The sequence below is a fragment of the Talpa occidentalis genome, unplaced genomic scaffold (assembly GCF_014898055.3).
Source record: "Talpa occidentalis isolate TD23 unplaced genomic scaffold, MPIMG_talOcc4v2.1 talOcc4.2, whole genome shotgun sequence".
NCBI classification, from domain to species: Eukaryota; Metazoa; Chordata; class Mammalia; order Eulipotyphla; family Talpidae; genus Talpa; species Talpa occidentalis.
Genome location: NW_023602073.1, coordinates 147,151,673 through 147,170,501, shown reverse-complemented (window position 1 = coordinate 147,170,501; position 18,829 = coordinate 147,151,673). Strand labels below are relative to the sequence as shown.

Genomic DNA, 18,829 nt, shown 5'->3' with positions numbered 1-18,829 from the left:
ACAGGTCTCAGAGTAAGAAGCCTGGGTAGGCTTAGCAACTGAGAATGATTTTTTTGTAAGATATATGCATCAGAACTCTTTGCTGTGAGTATACTTTGATAATATATGAGTATTGCCTGCCTCTCAATGGGAATTGAAGGGAAAAGAAACCTAAGATCAAAACGTGGTCAACTTCAAGCCTTGTCAGGTTGCCTGTAAACACGAGAGGCAGCTGAGAAGCTGGGTCTCCACCATACGGGTGTGATTCAGCAAAACCAAGGCAAACAGGAACACACAGGCAAGGGACTGGGACCAGCCCTGGATGAGTCCTTCCTTTAGAGGATGATTATATTGTGGCTATTTTTGTCTCTATGTAATTGAAAAGTCTTCAGTGTCTCAAAATGGCCCTTCATTTGTAATAGAAATGGGATCCAATTAAAACGTTTCCTTCCATTCTAGAGTCAACTCTCTTTTACCAATGATTTTAAAAAGTGAAGCTGTGCTCCAAGAAGATTAAGAAAAAAAAAATCAAGAAAATATATTTGGAAAATAGATTGTTCAGGGTATGGAAAACCATTGTACCTCAATCTCAGAAACGAGGGATGGTTTCTTATAAAGAATTATGAATTGAAAACAATGCCTTCCTTTGGGGGGGAAGCTGGAATTTCTCCTCATTATTAGTTTATTTGACTTCTTGACAGCTTGAAATTAAAATTTCCTCTCCCTTTTTTTTTTTAACAACATATGAGGTTATAATGATTAAGACCACAAAGTCATCACCAAGCTGTCTGAACAAATAATGTGTGGGTGAACGTTTAGATCTTGGGACACCAACGACCGGCAACCTGGACAGCAAACTAAGGGTTAAGTATTTGGAATTACTAGTCACCTCAAATTTCTTTAATTCTTCCTTGGCAACGGTATAGAGCACCCCAGAAGTGCTGGGGAAGGCAGCTGTCCTTTCTGAAGTCTTCAGCCAGTCTTCAAAACGAGAATAGTCATCCAGAAACTTCTGCCACAACCGCCACGTCTCTTCGATCCTGAGACAGAAAAAGAAAGACTGCTGGAGACTGTTTATGCTCCAGACCTGGGCCTACAGCCTGCCATGGGATCAGGACAGCCCAACGCAGCAACCGTTGGGCCAAAGAGTAACTGTGCCTTCAGTCTAATTGGACGAGAGTGAAAAGAAAGACAACTGTTTGAGCTAAAATAAAACAGCTGTTTTTTTTTTCTTTTTTAAAAAAACACATGTCCTGTAGCTCTGGATTGGGAAATTAGTCAAGTATTAAAAGCGCATAATCTGAACTGTTCTGGGTAAGCATCCACAGGAAGTTTAGAAATGCAACCACATGCTTGCAGGCTCTGCTCATACCAACATTCCACTAAAGTAAAACTGAAACTTGAAAATCCATTGCAGTCCAACAGCAAACTCACCCTCACCAACATCAGCCTATTGCAGACAGCAAGACAAATACTAGCTTTGCACGAGTTCCCCAGAGAGAACACAAAGCTACATGCCTTAAATCCCTACGAGAGTTTTCTGACACATCACCACTTGCTATATGTCAAAGAGCTTCAACCTCAATAACCGTCTTATTTTATTATTTCAGTTTGGATAAAAGACAGTTACTTCTTTTACAGCCACAAATGCAGGAACCGTTTACTTGGGAAGAGCATATTTTTATTTTTCTGAATTGTATTTATATGGTTAGGACTGGTGTCACGTGGCTTGTTGGATTCAGATATTACCTTTGAATTCACTCATCTTCCCAATGAAGGGCAGATGGTGGCAGGTTTGGGAAACCAAGGTTAATTTCTGGACACTGAGATGCAAAAATCATGCTGCACCATGAATACTCTGGGCATCGTTTCTGAAAGTTTTCCTGTCCGTGCCTTCCTCTCCCAGTGTTCCAAGAGCCAGCTTACTTGAGCCTCCTTTCCATGGACATGGCGCAGATGTTTCTCCACCGCCGGTCCAGGTTCCGCGTGGCCTGCTGGATAGAGTCGCACTCGGCGTCTGTGGCACAAGCGTCACAGTCGTGCAGGAGGACCTCACACAGGTTGAGGACGGAGGCCACCCCTGTGCTGTGTTTCTCGATGTCCCGCTGCAGGTCCTGTGGGGACACACGGGCTTTATCAGTGACCATGTGCTCAGACAGGAGCGGCTGCCGCGGGATTGGCTGGCAAGCTGTCAGGCCATACATTGACAAATATGAAATCCGGTCAGCCCAAGACTGTGAGAAATGAATCTAGAAATATTCCTGCTATGTGAACAATGTAATATAAAATGAGCAAGTGAAATAGACTAATTTTATGAAGAGTAAATTTAGCTTCTTTAGTGAATGAAAAGTGAATCCTGCCCCGGAATCTACTTCACAGACATGCCACTTCTAACATCACATGTCAATCAATCAATCAATCAGTCAATCAGTCATTCCATCAAAGAAATGCATGTGCTTCTGTTAAGACTTGGCACTGAGCACTGGCATTGGCGTTCAAAAGATCTGCAAGCTTATCAACAGTGAATTCCACCATGATTAAAATTCCACCTATTGTTTTAGGGGACCAAGACTCTTTATCATGCATGACATCATTATCATCAGCAGTTCCTGGGCGAGCAATTTTAAACTCTGGACAGAAATGGAAAGTGTGTGGTGCTAAACGAGGCACGGATGTCCAATTCCTGCCATGTGTACTGCAAATATGTTAACTGCAAATCCAAAATGTGCATTATTTTCTCTACTGACCTTCTCACTCCACTTACCCAGAGCATTCCATTATTAAACCTGAGGCCTCCAGTATCATTTTTGCTGCTCTGTTCAGCAAAGTCTTCAATGTGTTTTCCTTTCCTTTGGGATCATTTTTAGTTTGCCTAGCTTGTCTCTTGTTCTAATGATAATTCCTCAACTTACTCAGAGAGCTGAGAATTATATTCTTGTGAGTATACTTGTCCTCTTATTTTCCTCCTTAACACTATGCTCAAATGTCTTCTATATAAACACTGCTTTTTTTGTTGAATGCAATAAACTACCTTGATTAAACTTAGGAACTTTAATAAACTTGATACTAGAACTATTAAAACTATTCCTATTAAAACTATTAATTAATACTATTAAAACTATTCCTACTCAACAGTTCTTTCAAATCTCTTAGAAAATCTCTTTTACTGATGTGGAAGATATCAGAATAATTTCTGGTCTAAAATATAAAATAAGATATTACAAAATTGAACTCACTATTTGCACAAACTAAAAGATAGAGGCCTCTGTGAATGAGATCTCCAGGTAAATTTTAAGTCTTAATTAAAGAACGTCTTGGATAAGGAAATACATTTGGAAGAAGTGTTAGATAGCTGAACATAACCCATGCATCTCTATAAGTTATAGCAGTTTGCTTTAATTTCCTCCAAGTACTCAAAAGAGTTTTTTGCAACTGTATGGAGATATAACTTACTTATAACAACACATAAGTTTATATACAATGTGATGAATGTCTATGTTGTGAAATGATTACCACAATAAATTTAGTTAGCGTCCATCACTTCCCATGGTTAAATTTGTATATGGAGGTTGAGAACTTCTAAGATTTTTTTTTTTTTACTTTTAAGATTCTTTCTATTTTCAGTTATACAATGCAGTATGTTAACTATACACTATGTTATACTTATTCTTCTTATAACAGGAAGTTTTACCTGTTATATAATGTTCACCCATTTTGCCCAAGACCAACCATGTCCTGCCTCTGGCAATAACCAATCTACTCTATTTCTATGAGTTCAGTTCTTTTCAGTTTCCACATATATAAATGAGATCATTTTGTCTTTATCTGACTCTGCCATCCCCCTGGCAGGACAGGTACTCGAGTGCTGAATTCCTCAGCAGGGCACATGCCCCAACTGGACTCTGGTTGGGCAGGGGCAGCAAGATGGGCTCTGCAGTGGCTCCTGGTGGGTAGCACCTCAGCCTCCTGACCAGGTGGTACTGCCAGGCTGGACTCTACTCAGGTTAGTGAAGGCCACAGTCTGGGTTTCAATATCAGGAAGGTGACTGTGCCCCACTGCTTGGCAAGGGCACTGGCCAGGCTCCCTGGTTGTGAGGGTTCTCCAGCTTTACCCAGCTATGGACTGGCCTTCATGAGCCAGGGCGTGGCCTTTCAGGCTCTCCTGTCCAGTGGGCCACAGGCTGTGCTGTCCAGTGGGCTACAGGTGTTTGAGTGAGGTTACTGGGTAGTCTCTCAGTACGATTGGGGTGCAGGCTGTGGCCAACAATCAGACATGTCCCAGGTGGGACTCTGCTGTTGGGAGGGTTGTAGGCCATGGCTGGGTGGGGCTGGAGGTTGGACTCTAAGGCTGCTCAAGGTCACTGTTCAGGTTCCCTGGTGATATGGGCTCAGAGGCTAAGCTCAACAGTTGGGGAGGGCTGCTGGTTCTTCCTGGCCTGATCGGCAGTTGGATGGGCTCCAGAGCAGCTTGGATTCTCTCACCAGGCACAGGTGGGGTGGGACAGGAGGTTATGCTCAGCTGTTGGGCAGGGCTGCAAATTTGTTTCACTAACCATGTGGGACATTAAGAAGGGCTCAAAGGCCTGTGTAGCTTCATGTCTGGGGTCCCAAATCAGGCAGAACTCTTGCCTAAGCTCCTTGCCAGACAGGGCCACTGGCTTTGCTCTTTTGATGGGCAGAACTGTTGGCTCAGGTCTCTGCTCAGGCACAGCTGCAGGCAGGGGTATAGTCTGCCAAGATCTGTTTGCCACAAGCCTGGCTACCCTTCATTTCTCTTGGGCCCCCTGTGGTCAAGCCCCAAGATTTCCCCAGAGAGGTGAGATCCGAGTGGGCCTCCTAGGATGCATCCTGCAAAGCTAGGATGCTAATGTCCACCTTGGTGTCTCCATTGTCACTGGGGAAGCTGTAGGCCCAGGAAGTCTTCTTGGTGTGGTTCTGTGCCAACTGGGGAGCAGCATGTGGTCAGAAGGCAGCTGCCCCTCTTATGTAATCCTTCTTAGTCCCTGCAGTGTCCAAGGGGGTGCTTCATTCTCATCCCCAGGATCTGGAATTTTCACAATGGTGTCTTGTCTCTGGATAATTGCTAACTGGTTTTCTTGTGAGGGGAACTTAGAACGACTATGTTGACATCTTGGTGAAGTCTTGTCTCCTTATAATTTTGATTCTATCTTAGAGACTCATGAGGGGGAACCACTGGAGGAATCGGGTCAGGGCAGAAGAGCTAGACTAATTGACGGATTGCTGGAAACTCAGTGTGGACAACTCTGAGAATTAAAAACTCCAGGGCACCTAGTCATAGAGGGCCCCCCACAATTTTGTATGATTTGCCTTAGGATCTCCACCAAATTCCCACAGTAAATAATGGAGAAAAATCCCCTCATGCTTCTGTTCAAAGTTTCTTTTCAAGTCAACACTTTATAATTACATATAAGTGCTCTACTATAAAGTCTCAGCTTTCACATCCATTCACAGTGTAGTCAAAAATGATCCCATACTGTCTCTGAATTTCTTCTTCTTCATCTACAACACCAACACAATTGACAAAATGTTCTCTGAAGCCATCTCAAGTCTACATTTATTTTGGCAAGAGAAACCTACAGAAACCCCACATAGAGACATAATAGAAAGCATGTTTCTTATCAATTTAATCTGTCTCTTGAAACAAATTTGTCAGAATTTTTCCTCTTTGGAGACATTATAATTCATCTTTCCTTTCCAGCATGACACTCCAACACCACAATGTTTATGGAATCATTTCAAACATTTACAACAGAGGAAGCTGTAGTAAATACATAATTAAAATAAATTTTACTAAGCAATTATTTTGTGCTAGGCCCTGTGCTAAGTGCTTTCCTCATTATTTTTCTTTTTTCTTTTTCTTTTTTTAAAAGATTTATTTATTTATGCATACAAGAGCTGGGTGTAGGCCAGAGGTGTGCAGGGGGATGAGAAGATTCACCAGAGACAGAGTGGGGAGCAGAACAGGCAGATCACTGAAATACACTGCTGAGGGGAGCAGAGGGGAGACAAGAGAGGTCTGTTGTGCCACGTGGGTGGCTCCCTAGCTGGGGATGGAACTCATGCTGCAGTGGCTGCAGATAGCTTCATAGTGCTGAGACTTAACCCCTTGGGCCACCAGGGAGGCCTCCCTCATTATTTTTCAGTAACACTGTAAGTCATGTCCTGTGATTATTGACATTCTATATCTAAGGGGTCTGAGACTGGAAACAGTTTTTTACTTTGCCCCAGATTATACAGAAAAGTGGTAAGGCAAGATTTGAACCAAGGAAGCATTAAGTGTTCATTAAAAATGTGTTGTCTGCAGGTCATGCCTTGCAAAACAAAATTATTTTAGACTCTAAACCATGTGCTGGAATCGTTCTCTCAGCACTTTAGGTAGAACAGAATCCTTCTATCTAAGTCTATGATACTGGGCTTGTGACTTCAAATTTCACAAAACTGTGAGCCCTGTTTTGGCTACCTCCTCACAGCTCATCTCCCTGCCCTCTTTGCCTGGCAACATGGGGGGCCAACAGCACTAACCTCATGAGCGCAGAGCTTCTAAAGAGTCAACTAATTGCACGGTGACAAGGAACCCATTTGTTCCGACACCTGCCTAGTCAAGGCCTCCCCTTGCTACCCACTCCTGCCTACCTTCCTCCCGATTTTCCATCCTGATCCATCACCACCACCACTCTATCCTGGCAGGAGTTAGATGTTCATGAGCCTATTAGCTTTCCTTCAACTGTTTTCTGGAAACAACTTTACCTGCTGCTCATTGAGCTTCCTCTGTATTTCCTCCGAGTCACAGGACTCGTAGACGATGGGCTTGGCCAGCTCTGCCTCGATGTGCGCCAGCCATGTCCTCAGGCTGCTCATGTTCTTGTCCAGCTGCTGCACAGCAACCAGCGTCTCCTTCAGCTTCTTTATCCTGCAGGCAGAGGAGGCAAGACATGGACGTCAGTGAGAGGCCCAAAGGCCCCACTCAGAGAGCAGAGGCAAGTGCTGGGCCTGACAAGAAATTGCTGCAACCAAGTGCCCCGTAACTCAGCCTCCTGCTGGCTGTGTGATTCGGGGCAGTCGCTCAAACCTTCTGTGTCTCTGTCTCCTCCTCTCTAAAGTAGAGACGACAAAAAGAGTCCTTGTGAGAGTTAAAGTATTTGAAAAACGTAAGGTGCCAAGTAGATGGAAAACACTCAATAAATATTTTCTCTGAGGACGAGCAACACAGTTGTAATAATATAACTGTGATAGAAATCTCCCAGTTGCTACAAAAATGATTACTTTCTCAAATAATATAACTTTTATGCCTATGGAGAATACTTGGGAGAAAAAAAAAATACGGTTTCCAACAGATTGTCACCAGATGATATATCCACAGTGATGACCATTTTCAGCCTCTGGGAGTGATTATATTCAGAGTATTGCCTTTAGTGGCATTTGCTGGTCAGAGGGGGTACCAGCTGCAGAACAGAGCTCCCTGTTGCCCTTGACAGAAGGACTCACACCCTCACTGGGGACTTTAACACCCAGGAACTGCCTTGGCTAGGGGGGTGCACACTGTCAGTGTGCAGGATAGAGGGTCATCCTCTGCAGAACTGTGGGAGCAGAGAACTGTACCTGGGACAGCAGATCAACTCCTGCAAAGGCAGCTGCTGGAGAGCAGTAAGGCACCCAGAGCCAGAGGTGAAGGCAAGAAGCCCCAGCCCCAACTCGATCCCAGCCACAGCCTGCCCAGAGCTGTAACCGCTGCGGGAGCGTGGAGGCACGTCTTTATGGAAGCATAGACAAGCCTTTAGAAACACCTGCCCCTCATACATAGCATGCTAATAAAGTTTTCCCATTCTTTTTAGGAAGCATTAAAAACCCATTTGCTTAAAATTGTCACTTGTCTGCCATCATAGATGGACATCCATGTATAAGATAAGCGGGAAATGAAGATAAATAGGACTTAATTATCTTTCTAATGAAATACACAATGTGACTGAAAATATGGACATGAAACAATGAACTACAACACAGCATGGCAAGAACTACACTAAAGAAATGAACCAAGCCTCTGGCTAATAAATAAGGAGCAATCCATTCTGTCTGGCCACATTCAGGGAATCATTCATTCATTCATTCATTCATTCACCATTTGCTCATTTCTTTATTCTTTCTGCAAACATGGTGCTAGGTGGTGGAAATAGAGTAATGACTCACTTTCATCTTCGTCATGAGGAGCTCAGTTTTTGACTAATGAGGGGAAATGAAGAAATAACATGTGAACTGCCGCTTGAGAGATGGATGTACGTCAAGCAGAACAGATCAAGAAAAGTAGAGATTTTGAGGGCAAATGCTGTGTTGATGCCGGGGGTTGGAGTCAAGAGGATGGGGAAGAGAGATGAGGGCTAAGAGATAAGACTGCTGGGGAGAACATACACCTCCTGCAGCGACACAAAGCTGGGGCTGTGTGCTATTTTAAAGATAAAGAGGAAACTTGCCAAGTTTGTTTTTTTTTTTTTTAGCAGAAGAATGGTAAGATCATTTCTGATTTTGAGTACATAAGTTTGAATTTTGGTTGTTCCAGGGTCCAAAAGCTTACATAAAAGGCCTACATTTGGGGAATGTGAGAACAGAGGTGAGGACTGGACTGCTCGATTCATGAACTGGCATGACGGGAGGGAGGAGGTGTAAACTTGGGGTGCCCAATTGGGTGACCAGAGGGATGCTGCTTTGGGGTACTGGATGAGGACAGATTCTAGATTGTATGGTGCATTAGGTTTGGGACACAAAGGCGCCAAGGGATCATGTAGCCATATCTGAAAGTGTAATTCTAGGTCCAGAAGAGAGGGTGGAGGCTGTTGCAGTGGTTCAGGTACTGTTGGCACAGAGCTGAAATCAAGAGAAAGATGAATTTCATCCCAAAAGGATATGAGCTAAGAAGAATGAATTTTAAATGGCTGGTTCAGGAAGGAATCACATATGGAGAAAAATTAATTCGGGAGGAAGGAGGAGAATCTGGAATTACAGTGTAAAATTCAAGGCAGAAAAATTTCAAGAGGGGCCAGTTGATCAGGTGGGATCTGAATACCCCTTTTATCAGTCTCCTGGTGTGCCTCATAGGAATGCAAATTCCAAGATCTCAACCCAGTTCTGCTGAATCAGAATCTATGGGGGCATGGCCAGGGAATCTGCATTTGTAACAAGCATTCCAGGTGATTCTTAAGGGGACCTCTGGCCTACTTTGTCAAATGCCACAAAGCTGAGTCAATATAATAGGACACCGTGGAATGATCTGGCTTCAAGGAAAAAGCAATTTTGTTTGTTTTGTTTAATGTAGTTTTAATATTTTGAACAGTTTTAATATTTGGAACAGCTTCGGAATGTTTTTAGGCAGTGAATAAGGAACTTAGGAGAAGTTAAAGACAGAAGAAGTAGAGGAAAGATATCTCAGATGAATGTAGATGGTGGTGCTGGGACAAGAGGCCTGAGCATGGGCGATAAATCAGACGCAGGCGAGTTTGGCCAGTGTGGGTAGAACGTGAGCAGGAGCTCGGGAGGGACCTGGATAGTATTTTTCAACTTGACTGTTAAAAATAATAGCAGCAAAAATTGATATTGAGTTCCTGCGGAGGGCTGCCCATGGCTCAGGAGTGCTCAGAGGTTGTTCTAAAAGAAAGCTGATGGGGATAAGTACTCGTTGGTGATTTCTGATGCAGCCTTTAGTTAAAATTCAATTCTGTTTTTAGAGTTTTATTTTATTTATTTATTTTTTTAAGATTTATTTATTTATTTATACAAGAACCAGGGTACAGGCCAGATGTGTGGGAGGGTGAGAGGATTCACACCAGAGACAGAGCGGGGAACAGAGCAGGCAGACTGACTGAAATACACTGCTGAGGGGAGTAGCGGGCAAGGCAGGAGAGGTCTGCTGCACCATGTGGGTAGCTCCCTGGCCGGCCGAACTCGTGCTGCAGTGGCTGCAGATAGCTTCATAGGTTGTGTCTTAACCCCTTGCACCACCAGAGAGGCCCTATCCTTGGTTTCTAATAACGATACCTGTTTCCTTAGTTGTCTCAGTGCTATAAAGCTATCACCAGCCACAGCAGCATGAGTTCGATCCCCGGCCAGGGCCAGGGAACTACTCACATGGCACAGCAGACCTCTCCCAACTCACCTGCTGCTCCCCTCAGCAGTGTATTTCAGTTGATCCACCTGTTCTGCTACCCCCTCTGTCTCTGGTGAATCCTCTCACCCCACAGCACCTCTGGCCTACACCGTGGTCCTTGTATGCATAAATAAATAAATCTTAAAAAAAAACAAACAATACTAGGGAGTTAAAATAAGGCTAAAAAGAAAACAGGCACTGAGTGAGGTCGGTTCTCCTCCAGTCTCCAGCCTCACATGAAACCCTGATGAGGTTATGAGGCTGGTATAAACCTCCTCTCAAAGCATAGTCAGCATTCGGCTATTACCAAATATCTGGTATTACCCATTCCTAAAGCCAGGAAGCTGGTGAGCAGGCATGTTCAAGAGCAGACATGCCCGGGGGTAAATCCAGGGCACACATCTCCATGTAGCCATTCCTTAGTCCTCCCCAGTGGGTTATCGATGAGAGATGCTGCCCTATCAGTCCGAGCCACCCAGTTGGGATGGCCGAGGTCATGTTAAATCCCACGCCTGTGCTGTGACCGAGAGAGAACGTGCCTCCTGAGTTTTGCACCCAGTGACTTCTGTGAAAACTGGCAGCCACTGATTGGTACTCAGCTAAAAGTTGTCTCCTGTAAGAACCACATGAGCGCTGGTATGTAAAAGGCGTGGGGATTACTATTCAACGCCAATGCCTGCCAATGCCCTGGGGATGGTTTACAGTCTATGCTCCTACAAGCCGATCAGAGAAGGCTTGTCAGGAGTCACAATGGAATTTTCACAACACATTTTCTATTCTCTATTAGGAGACTACATGGTAGAATAAGAGCATAATTTTTTAAATACACTTTTTTTTTTAAACATTTTAAGGTAATGCGCCTACCAGTGCTTTTTACAAACTGAAAGTTATTTAAAATGTTACAATAAAGGAAACAGGTGTCGTTATTAAAAACCATGGACAGTGAAACCCTATTAAAAGTATTTGTGTGATTGCTTCGTGACTGATTTTCATGTGCAAGACAGTGATTTATAGAATCTGTAGGTTGTGTCTTAACCCCTTGCGCCACCAGGAAGACCCCTCCCTGGTATCGTTTATGCACATTTTTATGCCCCCATGGTGAGTTTCTTGGGAAGCTAGAACTATGAATTTCTTCTTTGGGTTTCCTGTTCCCCTACCATACTGAGTTCGGTGCTTTGCACAAAGCTGGGTACCATCTAAAATGCCTGCTAAACATGAATAATTCATATTCTAAGTAAAATATTTGTTCTTTAGTTAACATTTATTTGCTATTAAATGTATACTTCAGTCTTTCCTCAAAGTCTAATATATGCAAATGGTCATTTTCTAAGTTCAAAATCCACTTACAATCAAAAGAGGCAACGCACAAATGGATGTGAATAGACACTGTTCTGCTGGGCACTGTCTACACTAGCCAAATAAATATCAGGATTAGAAATCTTGTGCAAAATTGCATGGGTTCCAGCAGTCAGAGCAGAGCAGTTAGCATGCAGTATGTCAAGGGCAACATGACATGGAAATAGATGATTGTTCATAAAGTCCATTAGGGACAAGTTCCTCTTTCAAATGAATGTGTAAATCTCCGTAATGTCAATGGGGGTGAACATGTAAGTGACTGTCATTTCTCATTTTTTAAAAAGTATATTTGACTACAAATAGCAAAATATATTGTGTGGGTTAGAGGAAGCAGACATGAGCTGGAGAGAGGGAGAGGGAAGGATGGGCCCATTTTCCTGGAACCTATTAAACTGAAGTTTATAGGATGGGGTCATTCTTTTTAACATGGACCAAAGAACTCGGTCCATGTTGTTTCCATTATTCCTTGAAAGGAAATCCTGGGGTAAAGTGTCACAATGCTTTTATTTATCTATCACTGCAAGAAAGTTAAGCAACATTCCTTCTGGTATGATCCAGGATTATAATTCAAAATAGATATTTCCAGACATCCCAACTCTGGATAAGTTTAGTAATAAGGCTGATAAATCTGTAAGTTCCTAAGTCTTTACAGCTTAGTTCAACATTCGTAGTTGAGTGTATCAGAGGCACTTGACCTTTCTTAATATTCTACTAAGAAACCAGTTTTACAGTTTCTTAACATTGTCACATAAATATATACACAGACACATAGTAGGAATATATCACTACTTTCCTTCAAATCAGTTTAGTAGACCCATAAATCAAACAAAAACTAAAAAACTCCCCAATTCTAAATATAACAGAACCGAAAGCACCATTAGTAGATTCTATTCATCAGCAGGCATTTATTTGGTGGCTGTTATGATTCAAGAAAAATATTTTATAAAAATTCTATTATTGGGCCTCCCTGGTGGCCTAGGGGTTAAGTCTCAGTGCTATCACTTGCTGCTGCCCTAGTTCGATCCCTGGCCAGGGAGCTGACCCACATGGCACAGCAGACTTCCCCTGTCTCCCTGATGCTCCCCTCAGCAGTGTATTTTAGTAGATCTGCCTGTTCTGCTCCTCACTCTGTCTCTGGTGGATCCTCTCGTTCCCCACCCCCACATCTGGCCTACACTCCAGTACTTCTATGCAAAAAAAAAACAAACAAACAAACAAACAAAAAAAAACAACTTTACAAAAAATTCCTATTATAATGTTATTCCAACTGTAAACAACTATGAAATAAACATTTGCATAATGCACTCCATGACTATCTTCGACTATCAATTTCTATGTCTTATGTCTTGCATATGGTGTAAAAGTTAGTTGGTCATCAAAACTTATTTATAAATTGAAATAAAGTTAACTTTCTTCAGACACAATTTCCTCCAGGCCCCCGAAAGAAAAGCAGATGTTTCATTTAACAAAGGGAAAGCTCTTAGCTACAAAGCTTTGAATTGGCTAAGGCTGAATTTTAGTGTTGTCAGAAGTCCATCCTTTTAATAGCAAATGATGGATTCACTGGATCTTTCTTTTTCTGGATCTCCTCCCTGCGTCTCAGGCCCTCTACTATAGCCATATCCTGGCCTGACAAGACAACTGGCATACCATGCCACAGCAAAGCTCAGCCACCTCTACACCCAGTTCCGTTGCCCCGCAGGAGGACGAGAAAACAAACTAATAAATAGTTCTTAAGAGCGCGTGACCAATGAGCCATTAAAACCAATCATCTCCACTTAACCTTGGCAAAAACAATTTGGACTGAAAGTTCCAACGTCCACCCTTTAACCCCCCCCCCCCCAACCCTCCCCATGTAACACGAAAGCTATGTGCAACGGAAGAAGCTCAGAGACGCCTGCCTGGAGATATCGCAGTTACAATCGGGGAGGTCTGCATCCTCAGAGCCGTCCTCTGCCATCCTCAGGGCACACAGGTCTTCTGCCACCAGCATGAAGCTTCCACTTGGCCAAAGTTAGGTCTGCAGAGCAAAATGCTAAAATCCTGTGTGGGGAAGAAAGTTTCCCCTTGTCTGTGTGTGGAAGTACAAAATGCTCACGCCAGACAAATGTTGGTGAGGCTCAGCCTGATATGACACTGAGCAGTGACAAGTGGTCATGTTTCTAAATAAAACCTACATTCATTAGCATGTGCCAGGCCTGATCTCCTGGAATGTAGGCCACGAGTGTGAGAAGGGGAAGAAGCTCAGTGTAATCTGCAAGGAGGGGGGCTCCATGTTTACAGAAAGAAGGACCTCAGACATGAGGCTGGCTCTGGACACTTCTCCATTCAGGAAGGACGGTCCACTTTCCTGGAGGGCTGTTGTTTTTTTTTTTTTTTTAAAGATTTATTTAGTTATGCATACAAGAGCTGGGGTACAGGCCAGAGATGTGGGGGGTCAGAGGATTCCCCAGAGACAGAGTGGGGAACAGAACAGGCAGACTGACTGAAGTACACTGCTGGGGGGAGCAGCGGGTGAGTCAGGAGAGGTCTGCTGCGCCTGGTGGGCTGTTTTTTAAGTTGAAAAAGATAAAGGACAACATGCAATCGAATGAAGCCTCTACAAGAATAGCAAATTACAACAGCAAAAATGGAGGAACTTCTTTTTTTCTTCAATTTGAAAGGCCAGTTAAGTGGTGTAAGTAGGAGCCTTAAGGTTTGCTTGGGAAGGTGGATGGAAAGAGGTATTCTGTGGAAAGGACTTGGTTTTTATCCTGGGTTAGACGATTTCAGCATGAAATGTAATGGACAAATATCATTTTCTTTTTTTCATATTCAAAACCTTTGCCTTTTAAAAATTAATTTTGAGATTGAAAACGTATCTTTATTTGCTTGGTGGAATTTCAGATAACTTTTGTGACTTTTAAGAGCTTGCAAATTTTATGCACTGAGTTTATATTAACAGAATAATTTAAATTTATAAAGAAATAAACTGGTAAATTATTTATTACTGACTAATGCTGGCTACTTTAAGTCCTTTCTTTAATTAGGATATACATATACACATACAAATTACAAATAAATAATATAAATAAATAAAGAACATTTGCTAATAAGTTCTTTATAAAAGGCTTATATGATGAATTGCAACTAAAACAATTGGTTGCTTTTAAAATAGAAATGAATTTTCTTTATGAAAGGAAAAAAAAAACATGTTTGATATAAGCAATATACTCCAGTAAACTTAATCATAACTACAATTACTTTTGAAATCCTGCAATATGAAAATATCCTAGTCTTAATATCCTATTTTTAACTGTATATAACAACTACTCCTCTGACATTATTTTTAGTAATCAGGAATATAAACATGGAAGTTTTGGTTAAAGGAATATATTGGTCATGATCCCATAACAACAGACCAATTTATTTTTTGTAATGATAACTAATATTTTTTAAAAACTTGAGATCTTTAAGAAGTTTTATTGCAATTATTTTCTTAATTTATTTCCTTTCCACTTTATATAGTTTTCCTCATGGTTAAGACATTTTTTCCATGATCACTACCTTGAGCACCGTTTGTTTATTGCAATGAACTAAATCATGGCAAGACAAGGTTTTAAAATCACAATTATGAGAAGAGCAAAAAATGGCAATAATATCAGTACCCATTATATCAGTATATTAAGACTACGGAATTTCCTGCAGCCATCTAGAGAGACAAGTTGGCATATACAATATTTTAAATGGTACATGTCTTTCCTCCTGTAGTTTCATTGGAGATGTGGCTATTATTTTAACGAACATTTTGAAGATGAGGAACCCGGAGCTCAGAGAGGCTGTGCAGTAAGCTGCAGGTCACACAGGATGCACTAAATTCAGAACTCTTGCTTAGCTCTTCTGTTCCCATGCTGGTTGCATCAGTACATTCCTGACCCTGTCCTGACATCTCTAATTGACCTTCAGGAAGTAATACTAGCCATAAATGCCAAGAATCACGTTTTCATTTTCTGTTAGAGTGAGCCTATCTCCTGCTAAGCTGAATGGAACTCCTTTGAGGGCTGCTGCTGTGACTGCACAAAGCTTTCTCATGCTGCACGTACAGTTAACCCGCTCAGCCCCTCGGGTCCCTGTGGGAGGAGTTCATGTTTATGGAGACTTAACTGTGCTAAGTGGTTTGCAGGTTCTGTCTCATTTACTCTTCCTAATAGCCTCCTGCACCTGTAGGGACTGAGGCGCTTACAAGGGAAGTGGTTTGCCTAACCATCGCAGTGTAAGTGAAGCAGAAACACCTCCTAGTTTAGGCAGCTAAAGCCCTAAGTCCATGCCTTCCTTTGGGTAGGATGCTTTTCATTCCCTGTCTTAGACTGGAGAAACTCAACAGGTATTGGAGCACAGAACCGCATCAGGTTCTTGAACAATGTTGGTTAAGTTGATGTTGTTTCATTATAATGATGATGACAAAAAAATAACCTTGGCCAATGCTGAGCAAAACCGTTTTATTTGAGGACCTGGTTTCATTATATGTTGTTTCCCTTAAAACCTGAAGTTTCAGGCCTCCCTGGTGGCACAAGGGGTTATGTGTCAGCACTATGAAGCTATCCACAACTACTGCAGCATGAGTTCGAGCCCCGTCCAGGGAGGTGACCCCCGTGGCACAGCAGACCTCTCCTGTCTTGCCCACTGTTCCCCCTTAGCTGCGTATTTCAGTCAATTCACCTGTTCTGCTCCCCACTCTGTATCTGGTGAATCCTCTCACCTCCCACACCTCTGGCCTGTACCCCAGTTCTTGTATGCATAAATAAATCTTAAAAAAAAAAAAACCCTACAGTTTGCAGGAAGCAGGCCCACTGTAGACTGCCTTTATTCACTTTCACTTTGTGAGTTTTCACAACAAGATAACTTGAGAAAGAGACCACATCCACAGAATTTTTACTATAGTATACTGTTATGATTATTCTATTTTATCATTATTGTTGCTAATCTCTTACTGTGCTAATTCATGAATTCAATTTTATTACTGGTACATGTATACAGGAAAAGACAGAATATACAGGGCTCAGGACTATGCACAGTTTTAGGCATCCACTGGGGGTCTCAGAAATATCCCTGCAGATAAGGGGGCACCTCTGTATGTTACATTCTGGGATTATGATAGAGCTCAAGTTGGAAATACTTACACTTTAGTATTGAAGAGAACTTTTGAAACAACTGACCGCACCAGATATTTATTAGAGTAGAAGGAAACACACAGAAGGAGAAGTATAGAAAGTCTGCTGAGCAAGAAAGAAGAATACAGTCTAATCCTGAGAAAATTAAGATGCTGATGAGCAACGAGGGGCTGGCCAGCATACCTGACATGCAGAGTGAGCAGGAAGATAGGACAGGTAGCAGAGGCCCTGAGCTGGGTGGTCATATGTGTATTTGCTTCTTTGCTCTGATTTTGTTAGGGACCTTCTTTTTCTTTTTCTTTTTTATTCCTAGAATTGGTGTGGGCAAACTAAAGCAGGCCATCTGTTTTGTAAATAAATGCTACAGGATGCCAGCCATGCTTCCCTGGTTACCTATTTTCTGTAACTACTTTACCAATACAACAACAAAGGGGTTTTGGCAGAGACCATATGAATCCCAAAGCCCAAGATATTTTTTACTATCTGGACCTATAAGAAGGTTTGTCAATTTGCGTCCCATAGCAACATGCACAGAACTTCATGTACAGGAGGCATTCGATAGCTGGTTTAGGTGTTTGTTTTCACTTTACTTCTATACATTTTAAAGGAAATTATAATAAATATATAGATTAAGAGCAGCTGGTCACAAATGGCCACATGCTGTGTGATTTCATCTAAGTGTAATCCAGGGCAGGTAAGTCTATAGAAACAGAAAGAGGTTTAGAGGTCACCTAGGGCTGGAGGAAGGATGGAGGGTAGAGGGCAAAAAAATGATCCCCAGTGGGTAACAGAGATTTTATTTGGAGGTGGTACAAATGTTTCAAAATTGAATAGATTAAAACTCACCGAATTGTTCACCTTTAATAGATGAGTTATATGGTATGTGAATTATAGCTCAATAAAGATACTTTTGCCAAAAAAAGAGCTAAATAACTTAAGTGTGCTTTTGTTTTGGTGAGAGGGATTTATGTTCGACAGAGAGAAGAATATATTTATACTAGGAGGTCCAATTACATTTTTTAAAAAAAGTCATTACAACAGAGCAAACTACTTGATTCTGACCTTTGTCAGTACAGGTGGAAAATGTGCAATAACATGTTGTCTGCTACTAGAAATGTTCTCTGCTACAGTGAACACCTACCCAAAGGACAGATTCCTTATTGATCTTGAACGCCTCCCCCCCAAACAAACAAAAAAAAAATTGCTAGGGTTTTTGCCTATAGGTCACAAAATGAAAGCCAGAATCCTCAGTTTCCTAGCTATTTAGAGATGCTTCACCATGACTTTTTTCTTATGTTGACTCTTAATTAAAGTCAAGGGCTCAGAAGTGCTTTTAATACTTGAGGCCAGCATGACCAACAGAACCTTCTGGATGAGGAAAATGTTCTGTTTCTACAGTGCATGCTAAAGTAGCCAGGACCCTCATGGGTTTATTGAATGCTGGAAATGTGCAACTGACTGTAAGTACCATTAAAGTGATTTCATCATGCTTAATTTCAGTTTATTTAAATAGCGACATGTAGCTAATGATTGCTATATTTATTGAACTAAGCATGTCTAGAAAGTGTGGAAAGTACTAGAATGTTATCCATTGATCCCTAACATTAACTGAGCAAATTTTGTTGCCCTAAAAAACTAACAATGCTTGGTGACATTTAAAAATTGATTGCAAAACACGTATGTACTCAGAATGGTCTAAGCTAATCTAATGGTGACATGAAATTGACTAGTTGTACATTCTATTTGCATATAACAGGTTTACCAGTGAGTCTATTTTCTTTTTTTTTTCTTTCTGTGACCATGTGTCTGTTAGTTGAGAAGCTGTTCACCTAAAAATATAATTATCTTCATAAAACTACCTCAAAACCCACAGAACCACCAAAACAGCATAGAAATATATCAAAAGACAGGTTATTTCTGCTTTAATGGATTAATGTGAAAAACAAAATCTGGAAGAGGGAGGAATGAGAATCAGACTGCATCGTAGAATTTGATATTTCATCTGGCAGGTCAGAGTTGAAGGTGGGTGTGGGGGATGGTCAGCTAGTGTGTGTGTGTGTGTGTGTGTGTCTATATACTAATGAAGCTAAGGAATGAAAACAAATATGATGCCCCAGCATCACAAGCTGCAAGGAGACCAAGAGTTCTGTGTGGCATCAAACTCCAGGACAAATTAATGATCAACAAGCCA

At 41.8% G+C, this 18,829-nt stretch overlaps 1 protein-coding gene across 6 annotated transcripts in view; it reads right to left on the bottom strand.

Annotated features, from left to right (window-relative positions):
• The window catches only part of SYNE1 (spectrin repeat containing nuclear envelope protein 1), a 432,020-nt gene that overhangs the window by 31,626 nt on the left and 381,565 nt on the right, over positions 1-18,829 (bottom strand). For 5 of the 6 annotated variants that reach the window (XM_054697946.1, XM_054697947.1, XM_054697948.1 and 2 more), the window contains 3 exons: positions 6,748-6,910; positions 1,906-2,093; positions 869-1,019 (listed from right to left, as the gene is read on the bottom strand). In XM_054697946.1, the coding sequence (XP_054553921.1) occupies positions 869-1,019; positions 1,906-2,093; positions 6,748-6,910 (502 nt within the window). Of the gene's footprint in view, positions 1-868; positions 1,020-1,905; positions 2,094-6,747; positions 6,911-13,383; positions 13,586-18,829 lie in introns of those variants that run through there. The other variant, XM_037520652.2, reaches the window with a different exon arrangement.